The sequence below is a fragment of the Mytilus edulis genome, chromosome 8 (genome assembly GCF_963676685.1).
Source record: "Mytilus edulis chromosome 8, xbMytEdul2.2, whole genome shotgun sequence".
Taxonomy (NCBI): domain Eukaryota; kingdom Metazoa; phylum Mollusca; class Bivalvia; order Mytilida; family Mytilidae; genus Mytilus; species Mytilus edulis.
In genome coordinates, this window is record NC_092351.1 from 40571212 (window position 1) to 40597496 (window position 26285).

A 26285-nucleotide genomic window follows, 5' to 3' on the forward strand; every position below is an offset into this window, starting at 1 on the left:
CATCCTTTAGGTCTTTCTCATTTAACTTCACTAGGTTGTTATTTGTGGTGTTCATCCGCATTACCTTTGTTTTAGATGTGTTTATCTTGAGTTCTATTTTGCTGGCATTTTCTTGCAGTTTATCTGTTTTAGTTGTATGTGTTGGAATTTGGAAGACAGTAGTGCTAGGTCGTCAGGAAAATCAAAGTCATCTAGTTTGGTGGTAAATTCCATCTAATTCGTGTTTCATGATCTTTAATCGGTTGTTTCATGACAGAAATAAGAAATCAGACATCATGCATCCTTGTTTAACTCCCGTTTTTACTTTCAACCATTCTGATTGTATTCCTTCGTCTATGACTGTACACTCGAATGAATCGTAAAATAGTTTTATAACTGTGATGAGTTTGTCTGGGATGTGGTAAGCTTTTAAGATGGACCATAAGCTTTTCCTGTGGATGGAATCAAACGCTTTTTCAAAGTCTACAAAGTTGATGTACAAAGGAGCATTCCATTCAGAACATTGTTCTATGATGTTTCTTAATGTGAAAAGTTGTACGGTAGTGCTTTTACCCCTTCTAAAGCCAGCTTGTTCTTGTCTCAGCTCTTCATCTATTCCTTCTTGTATTCTTTGGATGACGATTTTTGTGAATACCTTACTTGGCACAGAAAGTAGTGTTATGCCTCTGTAGTTCGATCTCATTTCTTTACTATTTTAACTATAAGACCTTTATTCCACTCTTGGTATTTCATCGCCAATCCATATCATATTGTAAAGCTTATGTAAATACTTGGTCGTTGTTATTGTATCAGCTTTTAGTATCTCAGCTGTTATGCCATCTATGCCTCCTGACTTCCCATTTTTCAATCTTTTCAAGGCTTTTGTAATTTCCTCTTTCCTGATTGGACCTATATCAATCTCTCTTTCCTCGATTTCATAGTTTATATTGATGTCAAATGGTATTTCATGTTCTGGTCTGTTCAATACTTCTTGAAAGTGTTCTTTCCATCTTTTAAGTTTTTCGTCATGATTAGATAATGGATTTCCAGACTTATCTTTGATGACTTGAGGTGGTTTCCGTTTTTCATTACAAATTGTTCTTGTTACCGTTTTCATCATACCATTGCTTGCTGCTTTTTCTGCTTCTTCTATTAAGTTGTCTGTCCATTGTCTTTTGTCATTTCTCATACTTTTCTTAACCTCCTTGTCTTTGTCACTATACTTGGCATTTAAGCTGTTCTTAACTCGTTCTGATCTACTGTTGTTATTTCTTTCCTTTAGTTGTCTTCTCTCATCTACAAGTTTCCACGACTCATTGGGGATCCAGGGCTTTTGCCCACGCTCTTTGAAACCTATGGTGTTAGTTGCGGTTTCCTTATAGCATTTTGTTATACCTTCCCAGAATGTTTCTATGTCCTCTAGTTCGTCTTAGAGTTGGAAAATGTTCTTTAGCTCGATTGAAAATGCTTTTCTTTCTTCTGGACGTTGTAGTTTTGTGGTATCGAATATCTTTCTTGAAGTATCTGTTACTATTTTTTATTTCTTAAGTTTAATTCTTAATTTGCAATTGAGGAGTTCGTGATCGCTTCCGATGTCTGCTCCTCTCATTGCCCTTGTGTCCAGTATTGAAGTTCTGTGTTGTCTAGTAACCAGGATATGGTCTATTTGATTTTCTGTTTTCTTGTTTGGTGATATTCATGTTACTTTGTGTTTGTCTTTATGTGGAAAGATTGTGACAGTAATGGCTAAGTTGTTCCTTTGACAAATATCAAGGTTTTCTCCATTTTCATTTCTTCTCCCTATTCCATGCCTTCTCATGGTGTTCTCAAGACCTTCATTGTTCATCCCAACCTTTGCATTAAAGTCTCCCATTACTAACAGGATGTCATGTTTAGCTGTTCAATGAAGCTTTCTTTGTTTCATCTGTAGCATCGTTGGTCTGTGTATATACAGTGATACTTATTTTAATGGTAGTTGTGTGAAATCTGGTATACATTAATCTCTCAGTGATTGGCTTCCATTCAATCAATGCCTTTTTTGATATGTTTGACAGCATCATTCCAACTCCTGATGTAATCCATCATTCCTGCCTGAGTATAATACTTGACCATTTTCAAGTGTAAGCTTTCCACTGTCTAGCCATCTGATCTCGTTTAAGGCCAATATTTCTATGTTGTATCTGTCCATTCCCCTCTTCATTTCTGCAGTTTTACCTGTGGCATACATTGTTCTTACATTCCAACTGCCTAGAAGTATATTATCTTTTGGTGTACACAAGGGTGTCAACGTGTGGACTTCCCGTGGGCTTTCATCCATCAGCGTCATGTCCCTTAAACCATGTTGTACAGCATGCTGATTTCTAAATGTATCTTGGGTTTCCGTAATCAGCTTCTTTTTACTCTGCCTGGTGATTAGCCATATACCAGAAACCTACTACCTGTAGGATGGAGTTTTGTTGTCTAGGTTTTCCTTCCCATAGACGGTTGCCTGCCATGGCTGACGAGTTCCATCTTCCCGGCTTTTCTTTCTGGGTTTGCCCCCATAGCCTTTTGATCTTCCAAAATCTAACCACAAGGCAGTGACACTATTTACCCATAGTTAGGACAAGGTTGATGAGTGCAAGGGAGTGTCCACGCGCCGATGGGCCTACACACTGCATCTCTAGAAACCTTTCTGCTCCGAGATCCTCTACAATAATGCCTAGGATGCTAGACCCTAGTTACCGTGTGCTGTCGCGGGGAGGCATTGTAGAAGTCTTGAATAGTGTAGAAGCTATGTACTGGCAGAAAGACATACGCACTCGACTTTCTTTTCACCTGCAAAGCAGTCTATCCAGCAGTGATAGGGAGCCTATGGCCCTAACGGTAAACGGACAGAAAGTCACAGGACAAAAAGGTCACAGGACATAAAGTCACAAATTTGATAGGACAAAAAGTCACAGGACAAAAAGTCACAAATAATTTGGTGACAATTGTTTGAATATATAAGAGAAATATTTTGAAATATTCACTTTTTAATACATATATTCATATTAAAGTTTAGGAAATGTGTCATTATACTTGAAAAATTAAGATTTATTTAATTTTAATCAGGCAAAAGATACATTTCTTGGCACCATGAAGCCATTTAAGTGCCAAACCACTTTGACATTTTGTTTTTTAACAATTATTTGATCATCATTGATATTTTTTTGATAAATTTTGTTAACAAAGTTGGTTTATATACAATAGTTCAAGAAAAATACAAAAATATATCTGTAGAAATAAGCTGTTTTTATTCAAAGAAAATAATCAGAAAAAATGAATTGTGACTTTTTGTCCTGTGACTTTTTGTCCGTGACTTTTTGTCTGTGACTTTTTGTCCTGTGACTTTCTGTCCTACATTCAGCCCTAACCACACTAGACGAATACACAATCCTGTGGTACAAACCACCAGCACACCATAGAGACACATTCTTGTTTTATCATTATTTTGAAAGCTATAACAGATAGAGAGAACATTAAAACAAACAATGATGGTTAGAAAATTTTGTCAACATAGCAGAAATCCTTAAATGATCCCTTCAATATAGGTGTTATTTCTCTTGAATGCAGATAAAATAATACATAGAGAGAAAATTAATAGGTGATAGACCTTGACGTGTTGATCATTTTAATAAGTCAGTTTTGTTCTTACGGTTTGAGTTTTAGAGATTTAAGCCAAAATCCACAATTTAACCCTTTGTTTATTTAGCAACAACAACAATATTTGATGATGGATTGAATCTGCAGATACAATTTGAAAACAAGATTCCCTAAACACATTTTGGGAAAGTTTTGTAACAATTGACACAGAAGATTTAGAGGAGATGCCTCCAAAAGTTTACAAGAACAAAGGAGACTCCCAGTGCATTGCCTTTAAAAATATGTGATCAGTACTTTTCTTTACTTCTATTTTTAATCTAATACATGTATATTTACTGCTGGTCTTTAAAATGAGAAAAGCAAAATCAGGTACTTAAACAAATTACTTTTGTATCACAAATATATAAATCATATAATAATCAGAAAAAGTCTTCATAACTTCACATTTTTATTGATTTATGTGCTTTTTAAAATCACTTACTCCAGTAAGTCTCCTGACTGTTTAAAATATAATAAGTCACATTGGCATGATTGCCTCAGACAAATCAATTTAGATTTGTAAATTTGAAATAAAAGCAATCTGTTCAGTGTTTCCACATTGTCTCCTTAAATTTATATTTGTGATAAAATGTAGTGAAAGTCTATCACAACTTTAACCTTTTGGAAAAGATTTGTTGAATTTAAAATATTGCAATCATTAGACATCTGAAAACAATTGCATATGGAACCAGCTAAGATTTACATACCCCTACAGATGTAAAATACATTTCCTACTCATTATGGCCTATATATATATTGCATGTTGGTGTTAGTTTTTCTAGGGATACCACTAAACCAGTAGTCTTTCCAGCACTTAAACACTTCAAGTGAACTCTGTTTTAGATTACCACAAATCTAATGCCAAAATCTTCCAAGAGCTTTTTGGCATTATTGGGAAGAACAACTCAAATAATTAAATATATCATATCACGAGCACCACATTTGAACTTATTCTGTCTACAGATGAAAGACTATGTGCTAACATAAGACCAACATTCACTAAACCTTATAAATGCAACATGCTTGAAGAGAAGCTGAAATTACTAATTTTGTAAGTACTACATTCCTCTAAATTATGGATTAAATTCACAACAGCTTACACATGAGCTGAGTAAGATTTCACAAGATGTTGGAGACCTCTGTCTATCTGTCTATCATTTTTTTGCTTATATTTTGGCTTAAAAACGCAAAAATCAACTAAAGAGAGGATTGATGTGAAGCAAGTATTTTGCTATAAAGTTGATTGGAAACGAAACACAGAAACAATTCTAAAATCAGTGACATTTTTTATTATCACTTTTGGTACAAAATCACGAATAGGAATATCCCTCCAACAGAATCAACCTGTAATGAGAAAAAAAAACATGACAGATATAAAGATAAATAAAAAAAGAAATTATTCAAGTTTAAAAACTTTTATTTTTTTAATGTAACAGGTTAATAAATGTGATATTGATAATTTTTTGGTATTTTTATGTTTTACAGCATAGTTGCTTACCTTTAGCAGTGAAAAATCTGATGGATGGGTCAAAGCATGGATCAGAAAAAAACTTGAAGCCCCCAGTTTAGCAATAACATAAAATCTCATTATATCACATTGACCTTGAAATGAAATTATTTTCAACTAAGTTACTAAATTATAATAATTTGTAGTAAAATAACATACAAATGGTTTATACTTGCTTGGATCTAAAAAGAGATTTTGGTACAGACATCTGTTGAACCTTCATATAGGACAAGACCCCATACTCTGATGTTGATTAATGAAGCAAGTTAATCAAATTTCAGAAACCTAGTTGCACATTCTTCTCTATTTTTTTAAATAGATTAATTAAATATTATATTGTTTTCTCAAGATTATACACTACTTTAATCACTAGTACTAATTACACATATATGTAATCAAAGTGCTTGTAGCACTGAACAGTAAAGATTGCTTCAAATTATTAGTGGGAAGTAAAATTAAATATTGCATTGGTTGTTGTTGATTTAACAGCTATTCTAGACAAAGGAAGACTTCTAGACTTCTGGAAATGTTCATGGATAGGATGTATAGAATGTTATGTTCATTGCACTATATTTTTGTGTATCAAAAACGTAGTGATCAGCCTTGGAACATTTAGATATCAAGTCAGTCCCATATGGTTTTGATTGCATTTTATGCAATCTTTACCTAAAAATAATGTAAGAGAGAGAGGACTGTTTCTCTTTTCAAGTCCTAAGTGTCCTTTAAATTCCCCTATTATTTTACCTGTTTCTTCAGAATCCTTTCTCCTTTTCCCCCAATTATCAACTACTAATCATTTTTTTATAATATATCATACACAATGAACCACAATGATGAAAACTTACCATAAAATACTTTACTAAAAAATTTATGATTTACATCATGTCCAATTAAATGGTTACTACTTGACCTTATTGAAGGCAATATTTCTGAAATAAATACGAAGGTCAAATATTAATTATTCTTCTAGTTTTAAATGGTGTTCTGGTCTCAAGAAGAGACTCGGAAAATAGAAACATGGGCATTGTACTCGGTGAGAAGTATGTGCTGGCTACTCAATTTTTTAATCTATGTATTCCACTAGGTATTGTTTTCCACGAGTATTAAGAGAGAATACTGGCAAAAAAATGTCTCTAAACACAATAGCTCTAATGGAGTGTTTGAAAGTTGAAGCCATATATATGTATCAGTGGTAAAAAAAAACCTGACAAATAAAAAGTAAATAATGCCAATACACGTAATTAACACATCATCTGGTGCTCTTAATTATGTGTTTTGGCATAACCTACTTTTTATTTATAACTAGGTAATGATACTCTTTTAATACAGGATTTTTCATTTGTATGTCACTATAAAAAAAAATTGTTTTCGCATAACAACTGATAATGTTTGATGAAATAGATCAGGATGGAATTTTGTTTTCAATTTGTATGCCAATCAGAGAAAAAAAAACAATTCTGTGTATGTCAATTTGTGTATCTGAAGCCCTGTGTAATTTGGAGTCATCTTCTGAGATAGTACTAGTTTTGCTTATACTTCTCTTTTCATTTATGAAGCTTAATGTATAATTATCCAATGCTTACGTATTGCATTCTAAATACAGTAACATGATGTTATAAGCACACCTTCTTCTATGCCTTTAATGATTTTAACATTGTTAGATTTGTATAATGCCTAAGAATCTTAATCTTCAATTCAAAGCATGAATGTTTTAAATATGGCACATATAAATCTTATAAGTGTTGTATTTGTATGACCAAGTAATTTCTATATACCATTATCATGATTACAGATGACTTAATACTTACTCTGTTGGCAGACTTTGTACCCATCACCCACCAGTCCTCCTAAACAGGAGCATGCAGGTATACCATCCTTCAAACTACATGTAGCATTACGGTGACATTGCACACCTATCTGTGTATGTCTGAACTCTGGTCTCTCATGAACCATCATACACTTCACAGTCTCAGAACAATCCTCTGTTGTATAGGACTTGGCTAGCTATCATATAAAAAAGATAATTATGGAATGAGGACAGTTGACAGGTACCTGTTACATGTAAACTCCTTACACAGTTCTACAAATATTTTGCAGGGGTGTGGAAATATTTGTTGTGAGCACTTGTCCCCGGGCAAGTGAAACCTAAAATTTTACTTGTCCGGAAAACAATTTACTTGCCCTGATGATCCAAATAAATATTGAAGTATTTCTTGTTACCTAATATATGATTCTTAATAAGCACTGTTGTGCATCACAAACAAATGAAATATATTTGTTTATATGTGTAAAAAATTAGGAAAGTAGGAAATGGGTTGACATCAATGGGATAGAAACCTAACAGCAAACCAACCAATGAAATGACATGTAAAGGACAATTTTGCAGCAGTTTTTGAATAAAAATTGTAGCCAGTAGGTACATATACTAAATTTGAGGACAGTGATTGAATAAATGTAAACTAAATAATAGATAAACTATTGATTTTGTGGTGTTTCTCTGAACTGACACACTTGTTTTTTTTCTTGATTATTTTATTATTGTCTTGATGGGCAATTAATGCATCCCTTTTATTTTCCACTTTGACAACAAATAATGTTGTCAATGACCTTTCATCTATAAATAAGACTTCATCTATAAATAAGACAAAAACTTAAATTATTTATTTTCCGAATTTCCCTAGATAGCCAGGGGCAATCTGATATCCACGATGTCTGAAATTCTCCCTTCCGTTTTTTTTTTTTAAAATACTCTGTGTCCTCCATTGGCATTTAAGGTTTTCTACTCGACTCGACTCTTTTTGTCTTGCTTGTCCACATTTTTAATTAAAGATTTATCAATCTGAATCTCAATACAAAATTTAAAGAAATGACACTTCCGTTAAATGATGGATAAAACCTAATCGACGATCCCGGGTCAATGGACAAAGCCAATGCAATGTTACGCGACTCGGGTTCGCATACTTATTTTTATTTATTTTGGTAATCGATCTATTTCCGGTATCATGTAATATCTATCGTCATGGACAATTGATGTTTTTACTTGCATCTACATCTACATAATACTTCTTAACTTCAATATGTTGAAGATTACAAGAAGGCACATACTTGCTGAACATTGGTTTCTTATACATAAATTAAACATCTTTATATGTTTTGAAAATAATTTTATGTTTTTTTGGATTTGAACTTTGTCTTGTATATTTTGTTACTTGTCCACGGGCAACCAAGACAAAAATAATTACTTGTATGGTTGTTCAAATGTACGAGTCGGGCGAGTCGGGCATAGCATTTCCACACCCCTGTTTTGCAAACATAAATATTGTAGAAGACAGTTTTCATCAATTATGAAGTCATCAATTTTTTAATCAGTTTAACCAATATCTGGAGCTGGCATGTCAATAACTGCTAGTAGTCCTTTGTTAATTTATGTATCATTGTCATTTTGTTTAGTTTCTTTTGTTTAGTATTCTAACATTGGACTCTTGACTTTTTTTAAACTGAGTTTTATTGTGTGTACACTGTGTTTTTGTTTATTCTTCATTGGCTAGAGGTATAGGGGGAGGGTTGAGATCTCACAAAACATATTTAACCCCACCACATTTTTGCACCTGTCCCAAGCCAGGAGCCTCTGGCCTTTGAAAGTCTTGTACGGTTTTTAATTGTACTCCATTTATATGATTTGGAGTTAGTTTGACATAAACTTTCATCGAACTAGTATACATTATTATTTTTGGGCCAGCTGAGCCCAACTTCCATTGGGCAGAATATTCTCACTGCATTGAAGACCCATTGGTGGCCTTCCACTGTTATCTGCTCTCTGGTCAGGTGGTTGTCTCTTTGATATATTCTCCATTTTCATTCTCAATTTTATAAATATTCTAGAAGATAAAGTTTACATCATTTATGATGAATATTTTAAAAGTTGACTATAAAGTTTTTCTGGTGGTTCTAAACTATTTTTTGTTAACCATGATTAATCATAGCCATAGACCATTCAAAGTAAATATGTCAGAAACATGAGACTGTGAAAAAACTTTTTGTTGAAAGGCCTCAGAAGGCATGCTTTCACTTTTAGTGAATGGTCAGACAAATGACTATGGTATTTTTGGCTAATCATCGGGTGCCGTGACTGGGACATGGTGATAATTTGGCAAAGGTGTGTCATCAATGTACTTACAGGTATATAATGTCTGTCTGGACAATAACAGCCACATTGACTAGCTGGTACACACTCATGTCCACTCCTGTAGTATCCTGCCTTACAAGTACACCCTTCAGAGAATGGCAAGCCACTATCACATATGGTTGGTGTTCTATCCATGCAGTCAGCAGGACATGCTGTAACTTCTGAACTGTATACAGAGTTTAGAGGACACTTCATACCTGAAAAAGTATGCTGTCTATACTAGACATAGAGGTTGCAGTACACTTGTCACTTTTTAAACATGCAAGGCATACTGTAAAAGACAATAACTTATAATAGGGAAACAATATTGAATCTATTTTTAAATCAATCAATGATATTTACACACTTATCTATCAATAGTAGTTACCTTAGAATCAATATACATAATACAGATCAAATTACATTGGTTGTATAAGTTTATTAAAATTTTAACATGAAAATGAGTTCAGAAGGCACTTCTCTTTTCCCCACTCAAACTTTTGCAATTCAAAGTTCGATCCACCAACAAATCAATGTCAATACCCTAATTCTAAAAAATAAATTATTTAAGGTGGCTCGTGGGTACAAAAATTTCAGCAAAAAATTTAACCTTTATTTATTCATTACAAATTTTATTTATTACACTATTAGTTATTACTTTATGATATGGTAAAATCATTACCCAAAAAATCGATTCAGTTTGGCCCCAGATGACTTTTAAAATGTTTATATCATTGAAAAAGCTCCAAATTATCTCCCATTGGTGCAAAAATGCCATTTTCTGGCATTAAATTTGAAATATCTTTTTTAACTCATTGGTGACCTATATTTTTAATTATTGTTTTCATATAAGCTGTACATAAACTAAATAATTGTAAAATTTAAGCGATTTCTGTAATTAGGTTATTTTTTTATTTCGATATTACCTCTATTTCTCCTATTAGTTCAACAGAAAAAAACGACATTAACAAAAATGTATGCTTCTCCCAGAGGCAGATTGTGAGCTTAAATGAACGGTGACCCCATTTTTTTATTTCATTTTTCTTTTAAGTATATGATAAAGTTCATTTATAAAAAAATATAGCGAAATCCTATATTAGAAAAAAATATTTGATTTATACCCAGGAGCCCCCTTAAAAGCTCATATCATAGCGAACTTTGTATTTGATGGTATTAACTACCTTAAATAGAAACCTTAACCTGATAACAATATACATGGAGCGTCAGTACTGATATTGGGACAAATATTGAAAGAATACTGCTAAGTTAAAATGACTTACCACAGTGATATCTGAAATTCTTCACAAGAATACCCCTTTGTAGACATTCCATGGCCATCTGTTGGACATATACACATGCCCTCTTTTGTACTAAAGCATCATTGCCAAAATTCATGCAAACATCTCTACGACATGCCTCGTACATCATTCTGGCTAAGTTAGGATAAAGATGGTTACACTTTCTGAATGGGGTATGCTCATTCTGTACTTTCATGTAACCACATATTCTTGCATCAGCTACATAGGATTCCTGGGTCAAGGTACATTTGGCATTTTTCTTTAATGTACCAATACACCTGAGAATAAAATATAATAAATTGTGAAAACATTGTTCCTCAAGAGAATCATAACAAATTTTTAAAATGTTACATCATAATTGTATCTTTTCAATGCAAGTGAAAAATTGGTATGGATAACAGAAGCTTCCTGAACTACAACTTTATTTAGAGAAAGCTAATATGAGTGCCATGAATTGCAAAAAAAAGAGACAAATTTTAATCTAGATTTCAATGTAAATTTGAATTGACCTTCCAAATTGACCTTCTAGTGACTGAAAAATGTATCTTACTATGAAGTAAGAAAAACATAGGACATTAACAAAACAATGAAAATATATAGTTAACAAGAATGTGTCCCTAGTACACGGATGCCCCATCCACACTATCATTTTCTATGTTCAATGGACCATGAAAATGTGGGAAAATTTCTAATTTGGCATTAAAATTAGAAAGATCATATCATAAGTTTCAAGTTGATCGGACTTCAACTTTATACCTCAACCAAAATTTAACATGAAGCAGGACGGACGGACAGACAAACGGATGCACATACCTGAAAACATAATGCCCATAAATGGGGCATAAAAAGTGAGAAGTGTATGAAAGTGATTCTTTCATTTCTTGCAATGGAATACTGTGTTTTTTATTAAAATTTTCTATCATATTTTTAATAACTTTCTTTCAATTTTGTTTTTTAATTCCCAAGATAAGAATACATACTGCATATTGATTGGTTGACCATTCATGGTGACGATATAACTCTTGATGATTTCTAGATCTCTCTTGACCGCTGGATATCCTGAAACATCACTACCATGCCGTGTTATAAAATCATCTACATATTTCCCATTACAGTTACCACAGAGACCAGTCAGGTGACTACTACATGCATTAGAGGCGTGAACCATCACAGACGAGTCCCCATTCCACCATACATGTAACCCACAGGTTGTTGTCAAAAGCAACCAGTTACCAGTGTATCGAATATGTATCTGTTGACTATGTAATGATAGCGGTAAATAATGTAGATAACCATTTTCCTGTTAGAGAAATAAATAAATAAATAAAAGGGGTACTTTTGAAAAAAGATAAAGACATAATCCAAAATTGAGAAGTGAGTGAAAGGGATTATCAATTATGTTGCAATGGAATACTGTGAATGCCCAGCATAATATAATAAGGTTATTACATAATATTATTCCAAGTAGATTATCAAATTGCACAAGTCTGTTAAATCTCTAGAAGGTTACATCCATTGGCTTAATTTCTGAAGATATAAAAAGCTATAAGAAGATGTGTTATGAGTGCCAATGAGACAACTCTCCATCCAAGTCACAATTAATTTGTAAAAGTAAACCATTATAGGTAAAAGTATGGTCTTCAACACGGAGCATTGGCAATGTAAATTGCTCTTCATTTTTTTGCAATTAAATGATATGAAACTTACATAAATATTGTACCAAGGCCCAAGCTGTATTCTTCGATGAAATATTTCAACTACAACAGCCTTAATCTTAGATGCTCCATGGTCATCACTCTTCATGATAACATCTATGTTAAAGGAACAAGGATCGGGGAATCTTGTTGATTTTGTTAGGGTATATCTGCAGGCTCCATTGTGATAAATGAACTGTCCATCATAAGTCTTGATGTAGGCATTACTAAAGGCTGAACAGATACATTTACCTATTTATAGAAATAAAAAGGCTTAATAAAAATAACAAAAATGTGTCCTCAGTACACGAATGCCCCACTCGCACTTTCATTTTCTATGTTCAGTGGACCGTGACATTGGGATAAAAACTCTAATTTGGCATTAAAATTAGAAAGATCATATCATAGGGAACATGTGTACTAAGTTTGAAGTTGATTGGACTTCAACTTCATCAAAAACTACCTTGACCAAAAACTTTAACCTGAAGCGGGACAGACGGACCAACGGATGGACGGACGAACGGACGCACAGACCAGAAAACATAATGCCTCTCTACTATTGTAGGTGGTATCGTAGTTGGGGCATAAAAACATCATTCTTTTACTTTCAGGGTCCCTATAAATTAGGTTATGGGTTCATTTATGGTAAGGTAAGGGTGAGGTTTTAGTGCTAGTGTTTGGATTGGATTAGGTATGGGTTATGGTAGGGTTTAGGTTAAGAATAATTTAGTATTGCTAAGAAGACACTGGATTGGCTTTGTCTCAAATTTTCTTTGTATCCTAGGTAGACGTCTTATCAGATCATAGAAATATTCCCCATGTATAGGTTATAAACATAAAATTGAGAATGGAAATGGGGAATGTGCCAAAGAGACAACAACCCGACCATAGAAAAAAATAACAGCAGAAGGTCACCAACAGGTCTTCAATGCAAGGAGAAATTCCCCCACCCGGAGGCGTCCTTCAATGTATATTATAATTCATATCTTCACAGATACAAAGTTTTCTGAGCAACATGGATATAATAAAAATTAAAAAGATATAAGAATCCATAATTATTACTATTTGTTGGATACTAATTTTTAACCGGTTTGTAAGCAGACTTTTGCACAAATTTTAAAGTATCCAAGAAAAATATTTTATTAATTTTTGAACTTTCTGGACCAAGATGTTCATATGGCTTAAGCAGACCCATAACAAAGTGCAGACAATTTAAGTTCAGACTTTATACTCACGTTCACATTTTCTATGTCCGTCCCCTACAAATCCTCCTCTACAGACACAGCGACCATCAACACATTCAGAGTTCTGAGCACATTTCACACCTTTACAGAACCCTTCAGCTGTAAAATAAAACACTTGATTCTCAGAACTCATCTTTTATCAATTGAAAAAAAAAACCTTCACATAAATAAAAAAAAAAAATATTTACAGATGAATAATTATGACTTATTGACAAAATCATGTTTGTAATTAAATCACTGCAAATTGCTGACTCCTGGGAAAACTAGAGTACTCCTAAGTATAGTCAATTTGTAAATTTTTTGTCTCAAAAGTCAATTTCTAAAATCTTTGTCTCAATAGTATATATAGAATAAAATCATCACTTGATATAAGCTCATTTGCAGTTCCTAAAACTATAATATAAAAATGTTTTCTCTCATTTTCCAGATTTCAAATCATAGCATTCTTGAATTTATAAAAATAAATGTATATAGACGATTTTGGAACAAATATCAATCTTTTGGATGCAATATTGTAAGGTCAGATATCCTATTCACATCAAATGCCCTTTATGTTTTGTTCAGTCAGATAATTTAGACGTTTTTGTACTTACGATCACAGAAATAATATCCATCTCCATGGTAACCCTTTCTACATTTACATTTATAATCCTCACACATGGCATTCATGTGACATCTCTTTCCTCCACAATAATCCAAAGCTGAAAAAAGTTTACTCAATAATTAAATTCAATACCATGAATACATGTAAATGTTTGAACAATATTGAAGATTCTGAAATTTTAGAAATTTTATCATTTTGGGGAAAATTCAGGAAAAGGTTTCAAAAATATTCAAACTTGCATTTAATTTCTTATGCATGTACCGTAGTAGTATTATTTATATTATGACCACACAAATCTCTGAATTCACAGGGGAAAAAAGGATCCATCTATTCCCCAGATATATTGACAACACTTGCTGTAGTTGAACCGATTTATTGAGTTTGTGCCCAAATAAAACATTTTAGAATTCTTATGTCTATATCAAAATGATAACTCTGTAGTTTCAAATTATTTGCTCAATCATGTTAACTTACGTTCACATTTGAAGAATGGGTTGCCATGGAAACCAGTGTGGCAACTGCATCTGCCTGCCACACAATGAGCATTTTCTACACATAGTTTACCACCACAGAAAGCTGGAGTTATGAAAGCATATCATATAAATTCAATGCATCAATCAACAATAATTTATTACAATTTGTGCAATTTTAAAATAAAAGCCATGGAAAGTTTGTTTGCAATGTTTTTTAGGCTTTTAAACACATCTTAGTCAAAAGAAAAAATACTATACATTTAGCTTTTATGTTGTATACTTGGTACATGATATAAGAGAATACTATATGAAAATAATAAAAATCTGCATTAAAATCTTGAATTCTATAGTTATATTGTTTTCAATTCAGACTTGTTTCTATATATTATATATAGATAAAGTTCTAATAAATCCAACATTTTCGGTATGAATAGTTTTATTTCACAAGCTCTTTCATGTTTTTACAAAACAATCTTCAGGTGAAACTATACATGATTAACGTAATTATGTAACGGTAGGTATGTAACATCATAGTGGTCGTTGAGTATACAAAGGGAAATAACAACAACTATGACATAACATACCTACTGTTACATAAACCTCCCCTCATTCAGTTTATTTCTTACCACTAGGTGTTACACAACCAAATATCAATCAACCAATTGATTGATAAATTCAATACGTTTAAAAAACTTGTTCAAAATAATGTTAATGACTTTGTGTTTTTTTTTCTTTTAATCTATTTTCACATAATTTTAAAGTGAATATAAATATTATACATCCCACATCTCTTTACAAGCTATCTGCCTTGGAAGTTATAAGTAAGCAATATAAGGAATTCTGGTTAATCATCTCCTGTCATGTATAATTTACATTAAAATGAATTTCAGATAAAATATCTCCTATTCAAACTCGTGATGAATGTATCAAATTTCTATCAAAAATTCTACATAATACATTTTAGACAAATAAAAGAATAAACAGGGGTTTTAATTTACTAATATTCATATAAACATTAAGACGTTTGAGAAATAACTGGTTCTTATATTAAAAAGATCACAGAATCATGATATTTTATTTTCAAAAGTTTTTTTTTCTTTTAATATTTTTCAGACATCATTTAATAAAGAATGGTTCCATTTTATATGTGACTTAATTACATTTAAAAGTAAATACATTATACATACGATCACATCTTGTATATCCATCACCATAGTAACCCTTTTGACATTTACACAAGAAGTTGTCACACTGAGCATTCTTGGAACAAATATGACCATCACAAAATCCATCAGCTGTTTTCAAATAAATCAATTTCATTTAAATATTCATATTGTACATAAATTAATTTCATATTTTGCTAAGTCATTTTACAATTCAGTCCTTTGACAAAAAATAGTGCTTGGAATATAATTGAAGGATGAATTTAGGTACATGTAGCTTTATATAAATCCTAGTAATGAAGTTGTTCAAACAAAATTAAAGAAAACACTAATTTCATAGTGCCTTTCATTTAGACCATATAAGCAAATTCTAAACAAGAATGTGTCCATAGTACACGTATGCCCCACTCCCACTATCATTTTCTATGTTCAGTGGACCATGAAATTGGGGTCAAAACTTTAATTTGGAATTAAAATTAGAAAGATCATATCATGGGGAACATGTGTATTAAGTTTCAAGTTGATTGGACTTCAGCTTCATCAAAAACTACCTCGACCAAAAACTTTAACCAGACAAAGGAACGGAGGCACAGACGGACAGACAGACGGACGGACAAACGAATGGAGGCACAGACCAGAAAACATAATGCCCCTCTACTATCGTAGGTGGGGCATAAAAATCGCACCTGCCTCATCTCAATCAATCTTTTAGAATTGTTTACTACTGTAAATTCAGAAAATTCCAATGTTTTTATTATTGTGAAGAATGCGACAGGGTTATATTCAAACTTGCATTTTGAATATTTTTACATGAATTAAACATAGTTTTTTCAATATCGCAAAATATAAAATAGCATTTAAGTCTAAACTAACAAAATCGCAATCATAAATGCAAGCAATAATTTCTGAATTCAAATTACTTGTGGGACAAATTCTAGAAAAGAATTAAAGTCTCCCAGCTTGGCTATAAAAGAGAACTTTAAAAATAATTAATTATTAAACAGTTTTAAAATACACCTTATCGCTAATCCCGGCTGACCCCGCTGCTTGAACTTTTGACGCATAAAACAATCACTTTTCCATTGTGGCGTCAAATTTTTACTGGAACCTGTGTGATATCCAGTAATGGTGTATTAATAGTTATCTTATTGGCAATCATACCACATTTCCTTATCTTTATATTGTAAGAACATAAAAGGTAAGGATGACATAAAAAGATGCAGGATTAAATAAATGGATGATGCCGCTGCTTGCATATAACTTAATAAAGGGACATAACTCAAGATGTCAAAATACTCTTGAATCACCAGTATCAAAAATTCATTCAAGGTTTTGGTCAATGAAAAGACAATGTTTACTGACCTTCGCATCTGTAGTAACCATCACCATGGTAACCTTCATCACATACACACATGTTGTGTACACACTTGGCATTCCTTACACACTTCTTACCATTACACAGAGCTGAAATATAGTATGCATTGTATGAAGTTAAAGCAAAAAAAACACTTTCACATACTACATATACTGTGGATTCATTATTATTCGTAGGATGGTGGTACAGGTAAACCACGAATTTAAATGTTCAACATAGTAAATATTTGTCATAGGGTTATATGTACCTTTGACAAAACAGCAAAATCAAATATCAAGGAAGATGCATATAGAATAATACATGGCAAAATCCGTATCGTATGCTGTATCATCACAAGAAACCAATATCAGTCCAGAGGGCTGATATTGGTCGAGTGGTGATACAGCATGCAATACGGATTTTGCCATGTATTATTCTGTTTATCATATATTTTTACAAAATCAGATTCATGCTATATCCATTTTTTTTTAATCATCCGAAAATATAAGGAAGAAAAGAACATTATGATTTTCCTGTATTTTTTCAGCTGCCTTTTTCTTTTACAGTTTTTACAGCCATTTCTACATCTTATTGTATTTATTTTTTATAAAAATCGCTAGTAAAGTTACTGGGTAATGATTTTTTTTAAAATATCGATTTAAGTTGAAATGATATGACATTTTTTTAGTAGGAACAGCAACTGGACGTCATAGGTCAAATGTTGACGTCATTCGAATTGTGACGTCATGCCAGGTATGCGATACGGGGTATGCCATACGGGTTTAGCCATGCGATACAGGGTATGCGATACAGGGTAGGTGATACAGACTGGAAAAAAGAACCTTTATTAGATATACAAAATTGCTGTATTTTGTACTAAACAAATGATAAATAGAGAATAATACATGGCAAAATCCGTATCATATGTCGTATCATCCCGAGACATCAATATCAGCCCAAGGGCCTTTAGGCCCGAGGGATGATATTGGTCGAGGGTGATACGGCATGTGATACGGATTTTGCCATGTATTATACACTTTATCATATATTTCAACAGAAGAGTATTATATTATATGAACTGTTTTCTGATCCATAGCACTGGGTTACCTTCAGTTCTACTTTTGTCTTGTTTCAAAGCCCTTAAAAGAACTGCTCAATTACTTATCCGAAGCACCTGGGTTACCTTACAATTTGCGTGCTGTTGTTTTAAAAATATTTTGTTTATTATTGTATTAATTTGTGTGTTTTGTATTTTTCATAGTTGCATTTAGTGTGCCAAAAAATATGAAAACTTGACGTTCGTGACGTCACATACAATATGAAAACTCGACGTTCATGACGTCACATACCAAACAATGACGTCATTCAAAATATTTACCTATTTTGAGGAAATTTTTTTTAGGCAAAAAAAAAAACAAAACTTACTCTATGTAAAAAAAAAAAAAAAAAAAAAAAAGTAGGGGTGTGATAAAGGGTATGCGATAAAGGGTAGGGGTGTGATAAAGGGTATGCGATAAAGGGTGCGCATCAAAGTTGCGCGATATGGATTAAACAGCAGGCTATTTATCACATATGCAAAACTACTGTATTTACTACTAAACATATGATAAAAGATTTTATCAATCCACTAAAAGACAATAACAATCAAAACCAAGGAGAAAACAAAGACTCACAAAAAACCAAAGGACATTTACATCAACAGTTATAAATAATAAAGAAACAACATGAACTCCACTAAAAACCGGGAGTGAAATCAGGTGTTCCAGAAGGGTAAGCATTTCCTGCACCTATACGGCACCCGTCATGTTATTTCTTTGTTCAGTCCGGTAATGATGGAAGGTTATAATGACTGAGGAAGAATATCACATATGATTTCTGACACACTTGTCATAATGGCCAATCAGCTCATGATGGTGACCGTAAAATTTCTTGAGTGATGACCTTAATTTGATTGATTCGTAGCCCTGTCTTAGCAACTTTTGAGAAAGCAGTATTCCTCGTTCAACAAATTCAGCGTACTTTGAGCTAGCTCTAGAATAACGTATCAATTGAGACACATATACTCCATATGCTGGTGCCACTGGGATGTTACTACACAGAAATGGAAAGTTGACTATAGGAAAATTAAAATCATCGCGTTTGTCATAAATTTTGGTATTCAACCTACCATCAGTAGTCATTTCGAGAAAAAGGTCTAAATATGAAGCAGATTTATATGGGTCGGTAGTATCTTTAATTTCAAGTTTACTTGGATATATTAAATGTAAGTGATCACTGAATCTATTATTATTAAGAGACAGTACATCGTCAATATACCGAAATTGATACCCACAAAAATAAATAAATCCACAGTACTCCAAAATGTACTCCATATGTGGAAGACACAATAACACCAGATAATACTAATTGGTACCCAATAACTTCACCCTCGAATAAAAATCTAAAAAACAAATCTATAACCATAATATGTTCTAGGTATCAGTGGAAGGATAAAATTCTGACTAAAAGTTTAGGTTTTAACAATTGTGGTGTTGCTGATCATTCAATAATTTTAGTGATCAAAAAGATAATATTGCTGATTATATATATCTTCTGTCAGTTTAGAGCATGTCCATGATCACATTCACTGTACTGTCATCTTAAAACATTGCATCTTAACATCTACATTTACCATCGCATTTCCTATATCCGTTTCCCGTATATCCTTTACTACACTGGCATTGATATTTTAAACACTCTGTGTGTTCAGCACATGTCTTGTTTCCACAAAACTTCTTCACTGTAAAAAACATATTGCATATTTTGTGTAACTTATCTCTTTAAACTAAACAGAACTTTTTTTTTAATCTACAATTGATGATTGCAACTTTTCAACAAAAATACTGCTCATCCTATACTTTTAAAAACAAAACAAAAAAAATATCACTTGAAAAAAAGTTTAAATTCAAAATGAAATAAGTTAGGCTAAATTTCATGGATGATTCAGAGCATAAACATCATGAAAAAACTTGTCATTCTAATAAAAAAGTTTTTAACTGAAGGTTGTTATTGGTTGTATGATTCAAACTTGGATAATATCTCGTTAAAACAGTATTTTGAGGTACGTGTTCTTTTATCTTTGAGAAAATTGTATTGAATGAACAATTGTTAATTCAATCAATTTGATATGTTGGCTCTTTCCTTAGTCTTAAAATAGTCCGGAAAATGCATGAAATATTTGCCACTAGATGTTAAGCATCCAACAATCAATCAATCAATCCTTATTCTGTGTTAAGTATTGATCTGACAATAAATTGTAGCCACTTAAAAAAGCTTACTTTTAATCGCAAATTTTCTATATTCATAAAAATCATTTATCACCTGATGTAATACAATATATAAAAAGTGCTAACTGAGTGATTACTAAAGATAATCTTATAATATATAACTTACATTCACATAGCACATAAGCATTTCCATGGTAACCTGGCTGACATGTACAACATCCATCTATACACAATCCATATTTGGCACAGATTTTACCACTGCAAAGGGCTAGAAATGAAATCAATAATAAAAACATATCATACAAGTTTTAATGAGGGAATAGTGAAACTAAATGTATAACTATAACTTTATTAGATATTTTTTTGTCTAGTGAATTTAGTCAAATAATACATTGGTTTATACATTTAAATTTAATACACTGTAACCCCCTCCCCAAAAAAAAGAATTAATAAAAAACTTAACCTTTTGAATCATTGTTTTGGTTTATGACTTATTCCTACTTTAGAACTTCTGAATCTTGATCTAAAGCCATGGCCTTCAAAGTAGAATCAACATGACTGAGCAAAACACTTATTTACAGTTCTTTTCTCAATGAGGGTGGTATAGGGTTATTTTCCTGCAAAGTGTTTTTACTTTTTTAGTTGACGTTCAGTCGTGCAAGACATGTGCCTCGTTAAATATGTTCTGCTTATCTAATTTTATGTGCATCATAATTTTTTAATGCTTATTTTGCGTTCTCAATATTTTTCAAATAAAATTCAAACACTTGGAAGGGATTGTCAAGAAAAAAAATGGATTCAATTTTGTTTTTTGATAAAGCGGAAAGGCCTTTAATGATGTTGGATTTTAAAAGTGAAGACGATCATTATATACTTTTTTAATAGCTGTTAACCATTTAGATCATAAATGTGTAAACTAAATAGGGAATATTAAGTAAAACAGAGAAATAATATATAAAAGAAGACGGTGACTCAGTTATAAAAGGTTCACATCAAAGTCTTTATTTTTCCTTGCAATGTTCATGACAGAAATTATTTCACGTTCAACATGAAATTATGTCTAATTTCACATTTTTTTTATGCAAGCACCCCCATGACCCCCTTTACCACTCTCCTCAATATGAGAGGTAAAAAAAAAACTCCAGATGTAACTGATTTTTCTAGTAAGGGCCCCGCCTTTAGGCGGGTCGCCCTATAGTGATCAGTCTGTCCGTCCGTCCGTCCGTTCGTAACACTTTAACTTTGTGTCCGCTCCATATCTAGAGAACCATTATGATTTCATACTTTATACTTTACATGTTTATTAACCACCACCAGAGGGCGTGTCATGATGTATGTACAACTTCCTAGGTCAAAGGTCAAGGTAAAAAAACTGGTTTCAGTTGACAACCCTGTGTCGTGTGGTGAAGATTGTGTCCGCTCTATATCTTGAGAACCGTTATGATTTCAAAGTTTATACTTGACATCCATTTTAACCAACACCAGAGGGTGTGTCATGATGTATGTACAACTTCCTAGGTCAAAGGTCAAGGTCAAAAACTTTGGTTTCAGTTGACAACCCCGTGTCCTGTGGTGAAGATCGTGTCCACTCCATATCTAGATAACCATTATGATTTCAAAGTTTATAATTGACATCCATTTTAACCACCACCAGAGGGCGTGTCATGATGTATGTACAACTTCCTAGGTCAAAGGTCAAGGTCAAAAACTTTGGTTTCAGTTGACAACCCCGTGTCCTGTGGTGAAGATCGTGTCCACTCCATATCTAGATAACCATTATGATTTCAAAGTTTATAATTGACATCCATTTTAACCACCACCAGAGGGCGTGTCATGATGTATGTACAACTTCCTAGGTCAAAGGTCAAGGTAAAAAAACTTTGGTTTCAGTTGACAACCCCACATGAGACTATGTAATAACTTCAAATAATGCTGCATATCAGATTATCCATACAACTTATTTACCCCACGTTATTGACAGCGGGGCTCCCATCTCAATGGTATCTAGTTCAATGAAGAAAATTGTGATTTTAACCCTTTCAATGCCAAGACCAAAATTCAAAATTGCCAAGACGTTACAAACGTAACAATATTACGACGTCATCGATAGTTTCCGATTTCCAACGTTGACGGAAGTTCCTACTGCTTTCGTCAGCTATTGCTACTCTTTTTCAATGCATAGGACACATACTATTTATTCATTGCACGCTGTGGCGATTGTGGATGGTTGCGTATCTTCAGAGGGAGGAGCAATAATCATTAGTAATATAGAAATTAGTTGAATATTGGAGCATAAAAAGAAAAAGAAAATATTGCAAAAAACAACAGTAAACTAACAAAACAATGCAAGTTAGAAAAGTCGATAGTTTCAAAAAAAATATGTCAGAATAATGGGCAAGGTGTCTAACCATTTGATTGTCCTTTCATGGACGTATTTACCACATCTCCTTTTCTTCATCATTGACGTATTACCACATCTTATTTTATTTATCATTGACTTATTTACCACATCTCATTTTATTTATCATTGACTTATTTACCACATCTCCTTCTATTCATCATTGACGTATTTACCACATCTCCTTTTATTTATCATTGACGTATTTACCAAATCTCCTTTTATTCATCATTGGCGTATTTACCAGATCTCCTTTTATTCACCATTGACTTATTTACCACATCTCCTTTTATTCATTGACGTATTTACTACATCTCCTTTTATTCATTGACGTATTTACCACATCTCCTTCTATTCATCATTTACGTATTTACCACATCTCCTTTATGTCATCTTTGACGTGTTTACCACATCTTCTTTTACTCATCATTAACGCATTTACCACATCTCCTTTTATTCATCTTTGACGTGTTTACCACATCTGCTTTTATTCATCATTGATTTACCACATCTCCTTTTATTCATCACTGACGTATTTACCACATCTCCTTTTATTTATCATTGACGTATTTACCACATCTCCTTTTATTCATCTTTGACGTGTTTACCACATCTCGTTTTATTTTGTATTAGTTGGTTTATATATCAATGCTTACGTGGTTTTTTTTTTACATGATTGTAAGCTAATATAAAAAGATATACACGTAGTAAATTTATGAAGAATCCGGTTGAAATTCAAAGAAATGTAAAATTCTACTAGAATGGGATAATTATGAACTATGAACTATCCTGTCTTCTTTAGTTTATTTTTAATTTCTTGTTTTGTACTTTTTTCTTAACTGTGGTCTTCATTTTCACTCGTGATATAATTACATTATGCAACAGCTGATAAAACGCACTTATATAGATGTAAAATTAATATAATGCTTTGAATTCGCCATAAATTAGAATTTCGTTCCCTGATTATAAGACATTGCATAGTTTCGATCTATTCATTCTTCGTCTTGCAATTTATTTTTTTTTTGGTTGGAGGAAAGTCAGAGTGCCTAATTTATAGAACCACCGACCTTCCGCGGGAAATCTTACATTAAATTTTTAAAAAGTGTTATTTGATAAAGGTCATTGCATTTTTTTAGGGGGGCAGTTTATCGACAACTAATAACACATTTAACTAGCTCATGAACAAACTGGAGGCGTCATAGTGGACGAGGGTTAATTAATTTTTTTTTTATAAAACATGTACAAATTTATCATAAATCTTAGAAAAAGATTACTAGGTTAACAATAAATTTCTTCCACATCCTTTCATCTTTGTAGAAGGCTGTGAACATATCATTCCGATCGAATTCTCCCATAGTTTTGCTAAAACTTTCTATAGCGGTTGGTTTGTCATGTGGTGAAACTCCTGGTTTGCAAATTTGGACACTAAGCAAACTTGTTTCCGTTCGTTTTGTCTGTATGTACATTGAAAGCAATGTTTCTCGTCTTCTCATAAATACAGAGTCATCCGGACGTTATTCATGTTTTTTTTTTAAATTCTTTGGAGCATGTTACTTCTCAAAGTTCCAGTCATAAATGTCCTTCTTACAAGCAGTTTTAATGCTAGTGATAGACTAGAGAAAAAAAACTACCACAAAGCACTTGGTATCTTTTATTAAATAAACAACTAGCAATCAGAAGACTTTTAACTTCTTTGAAGTTCCCCATCAGGCACATGATCAAAGTTACGGCCTCTGTAAACAGTACTATGAATGAGATAACCGGAAATATATTCAACCAGCATCCAAAATTTAATGCCAAATTTGAGGCTTTTTAATTTGAAGGTAGATAGATAGATAGTTTATTAACGTCTCACCATTAATATACACAATACAATATTTGCATATATCATAAAACATAAATATATATTAATGCCATTCTTAAAAGAATTATGAGAGACAAAAAGTAAAATTTCATCAAACAATAAAAGGACTTTTTTTTATATATTGTGTCATTACTGAGCGTGCACATGTTCCAACCAAAGACTGGTCAATCAATCGTTAGGTTTCTTTCAGGTGTATACAGATATTTAGATCGCATGTCAAACGAATCAAGAATCGGCTTAAACTTTACCGATGGGTCATAAGTGGTATCGTTTCTGCCTGAAACTTTACGTTTTGCAATACCGTGTTGTAGATAATTCAATATGAGAAATCAATCAAAAGTCGAGTTAATCGATAAGTTCGAGAAAAAAATATCCGAAGTTAGATATTCAGAGGTAATAATTCTGCTAACTGCATCATAATTTGCAATTGTCTGTTAACATTCCGGTCCGTTAATGTTATGTTCATGAAATTAAAAACATTTTGCCAAGATTTTGATGATTTTTTGGTAAATATGTGTTTGGTGTTTTTGTGTTGTTTTATTCTACTTGGAGCGGGATTCGTGGGTATCTATAAATAATTCATACTTAATGTTTTAAAATATAAAGGAGTTTCTCACTAATCCAATTAAGAAATGAAAAAAAAACGGGAATATGTTGTTGCATTCAAATAAATGATTTTTGTTAATTCAAAAAGAAATATTGAATTTCTGAGATGTTTATAGTATAACATTATTTTCGGCAGCAAAATAAGAATTGGACTTCAACGATCCTTAATTGTGTTCAGTCGCAAACAAAGAGTAGTAACACACGATCATACACTTACAGTTAACATTCATGATACGCACACCCTCACCCTCACCCTCACCCGACTCCCCCCCCCCCCAAAAAAAAAAGTAAACCCCACTTCATTAACTTATCATATTGAAATACTGAAACATTTTACAATAATGCCTTTGGTTATATTTACTATGATAGTTCCTCTAGACTTTTCACTCCTTTTCTTCTAAAGGTTGTACATTGACTACATTAGTTCTTTTGATCATCGGGAAATTGTGCTTATATTTCTTTATTATTTTTTTGGTTGGAATTGGTGAAGTTGAGGTGAAAGAATCATTAGATAAGATTTTAGGAAATTCACATGCAGACGGAAGCTTTATTAAACTGTTTCTGTTCAATTTATACTGATATCTACAGATATATATATAGGATAATCAAAGCCATGAGCCAACTCAATTACCTTCATGTTTTTAGTATGACAAAATAGATACACTCTATCAATAACATTGTATCAGTTTCATGAAAACAGAACTGCAAAAAGAGCGAATATTTTTACTTGTTTGTTTCAAGAACTATCTTCTTCATAAGATAAGTTGTAAACATGAGCATAAAATATGCTATTGCAGGCATATTCTTTACACCACTTTTGACAGTAAATTCGGGGTCTTCAGCACTTTGAATTTCTTTCGGCGGAAAATAAAACGGAACCAATGAGTTGCCATATTTGCCATATTTGCAGTATTACGCAACTCTCCATTTGACGTCATAAATTCTTAGTTGACTTTCATATTCGTGCATTTTTCCGTAGTTTTCCTATTTCACAATGTTAATGGTAT

General features: G+C 32.5%; 3 protein-coding genes across 4 annotated transcripts in view; all 3 read right to left on the reverse strand.

Moving 5' to 3' along the window:
* Window positions 1-247: 247 nt before the first annotated feature.
* On the reverse strand, window positions 248-682 carry LOC139484085 (uncharacterized). The gene has a single exon (XM_071267810.1). The coding sequence runs from the start codon at window positions 680-682 to the stop codon at window positions 248-250; it is 435 nt and encodes a 144-aa protein (XP_071123911.1).
* Window positions 683-709: 27 nt separating this feature from the next.
* LOC139484086 (uncharacterized) lies at window positions 710-1852 on the reverse strand. Its single transcript, XM_071267811.1, has 2 exons — window positions 1685-1852; window positions 710-1354 (listed from the first exon to the last, which is right to left on the reverse strand). The coding sequence occupies exons 1-2, from the start codon at window positions 1850-1852 to the stop codon at window positions 710-712; spliced, it is 813 nt and encodes a 270-aa protein (XP_071123912.1).
* Window positions 1853-4915: 3063 nt separating this feature from the next.
* The window catches only part of LOC139485569 (neurogenic locus Notch protein-like), an 82960-nt gene continuing 61590 nt past the window's right edge, over window positions 4916-26285 (reverse strand). For both annotated transcript variants that reach the window (XM_071270151.1, XM_071270152.1), the window contains exons 39-52: window positions 20577-20678; window positions 19816-19923; window positions 17153-17254; window positions 15815-15922; window positions 14629-14730; window positions 14144-14251; window positions 13542-13649; window positions 12320-12558; window positions 11593-11912; window positions 10595-10890; window positions 9327-9532; window positions 6958-7153; window positions 5995-6078; window positions 4916-4986 (exon numbers count right to left, since the gene is read on the reverse strand). In XM_071270151.1, coding sequence (XP_071126252.1) covers window positions 4982-4986; window positions 5995-6078; window positions 6958-7153; window positions 9327-9532; window positions 10595-10890; window positions 11593-11912; window positions 12320-12558; window positions 13542-13649; window positions 14144-14251; window positions 14629-14730; window positions 15815-15922; window positions 17153-17254; window positions 19816-19923; window positions 20577-20678 — 2084 coding nt within the window. In that variant the 3' untranslated portion in view covers window positions 4916-4981. The remainder of the gene's footprint in view (window positions 4987-5994; window positions 6079-6957; window positions 7154-9326; window positions 9533-10594; window positions 10891-11592; window positions 11913-12319; window positions 12559-13541; window positions 13650-14143; window positions 14252-14628; window positions 14731-15814; window positions 15923-17152; window positions 17255-19815; window positions 19924-20576; window positions 20679-26285) is intronic.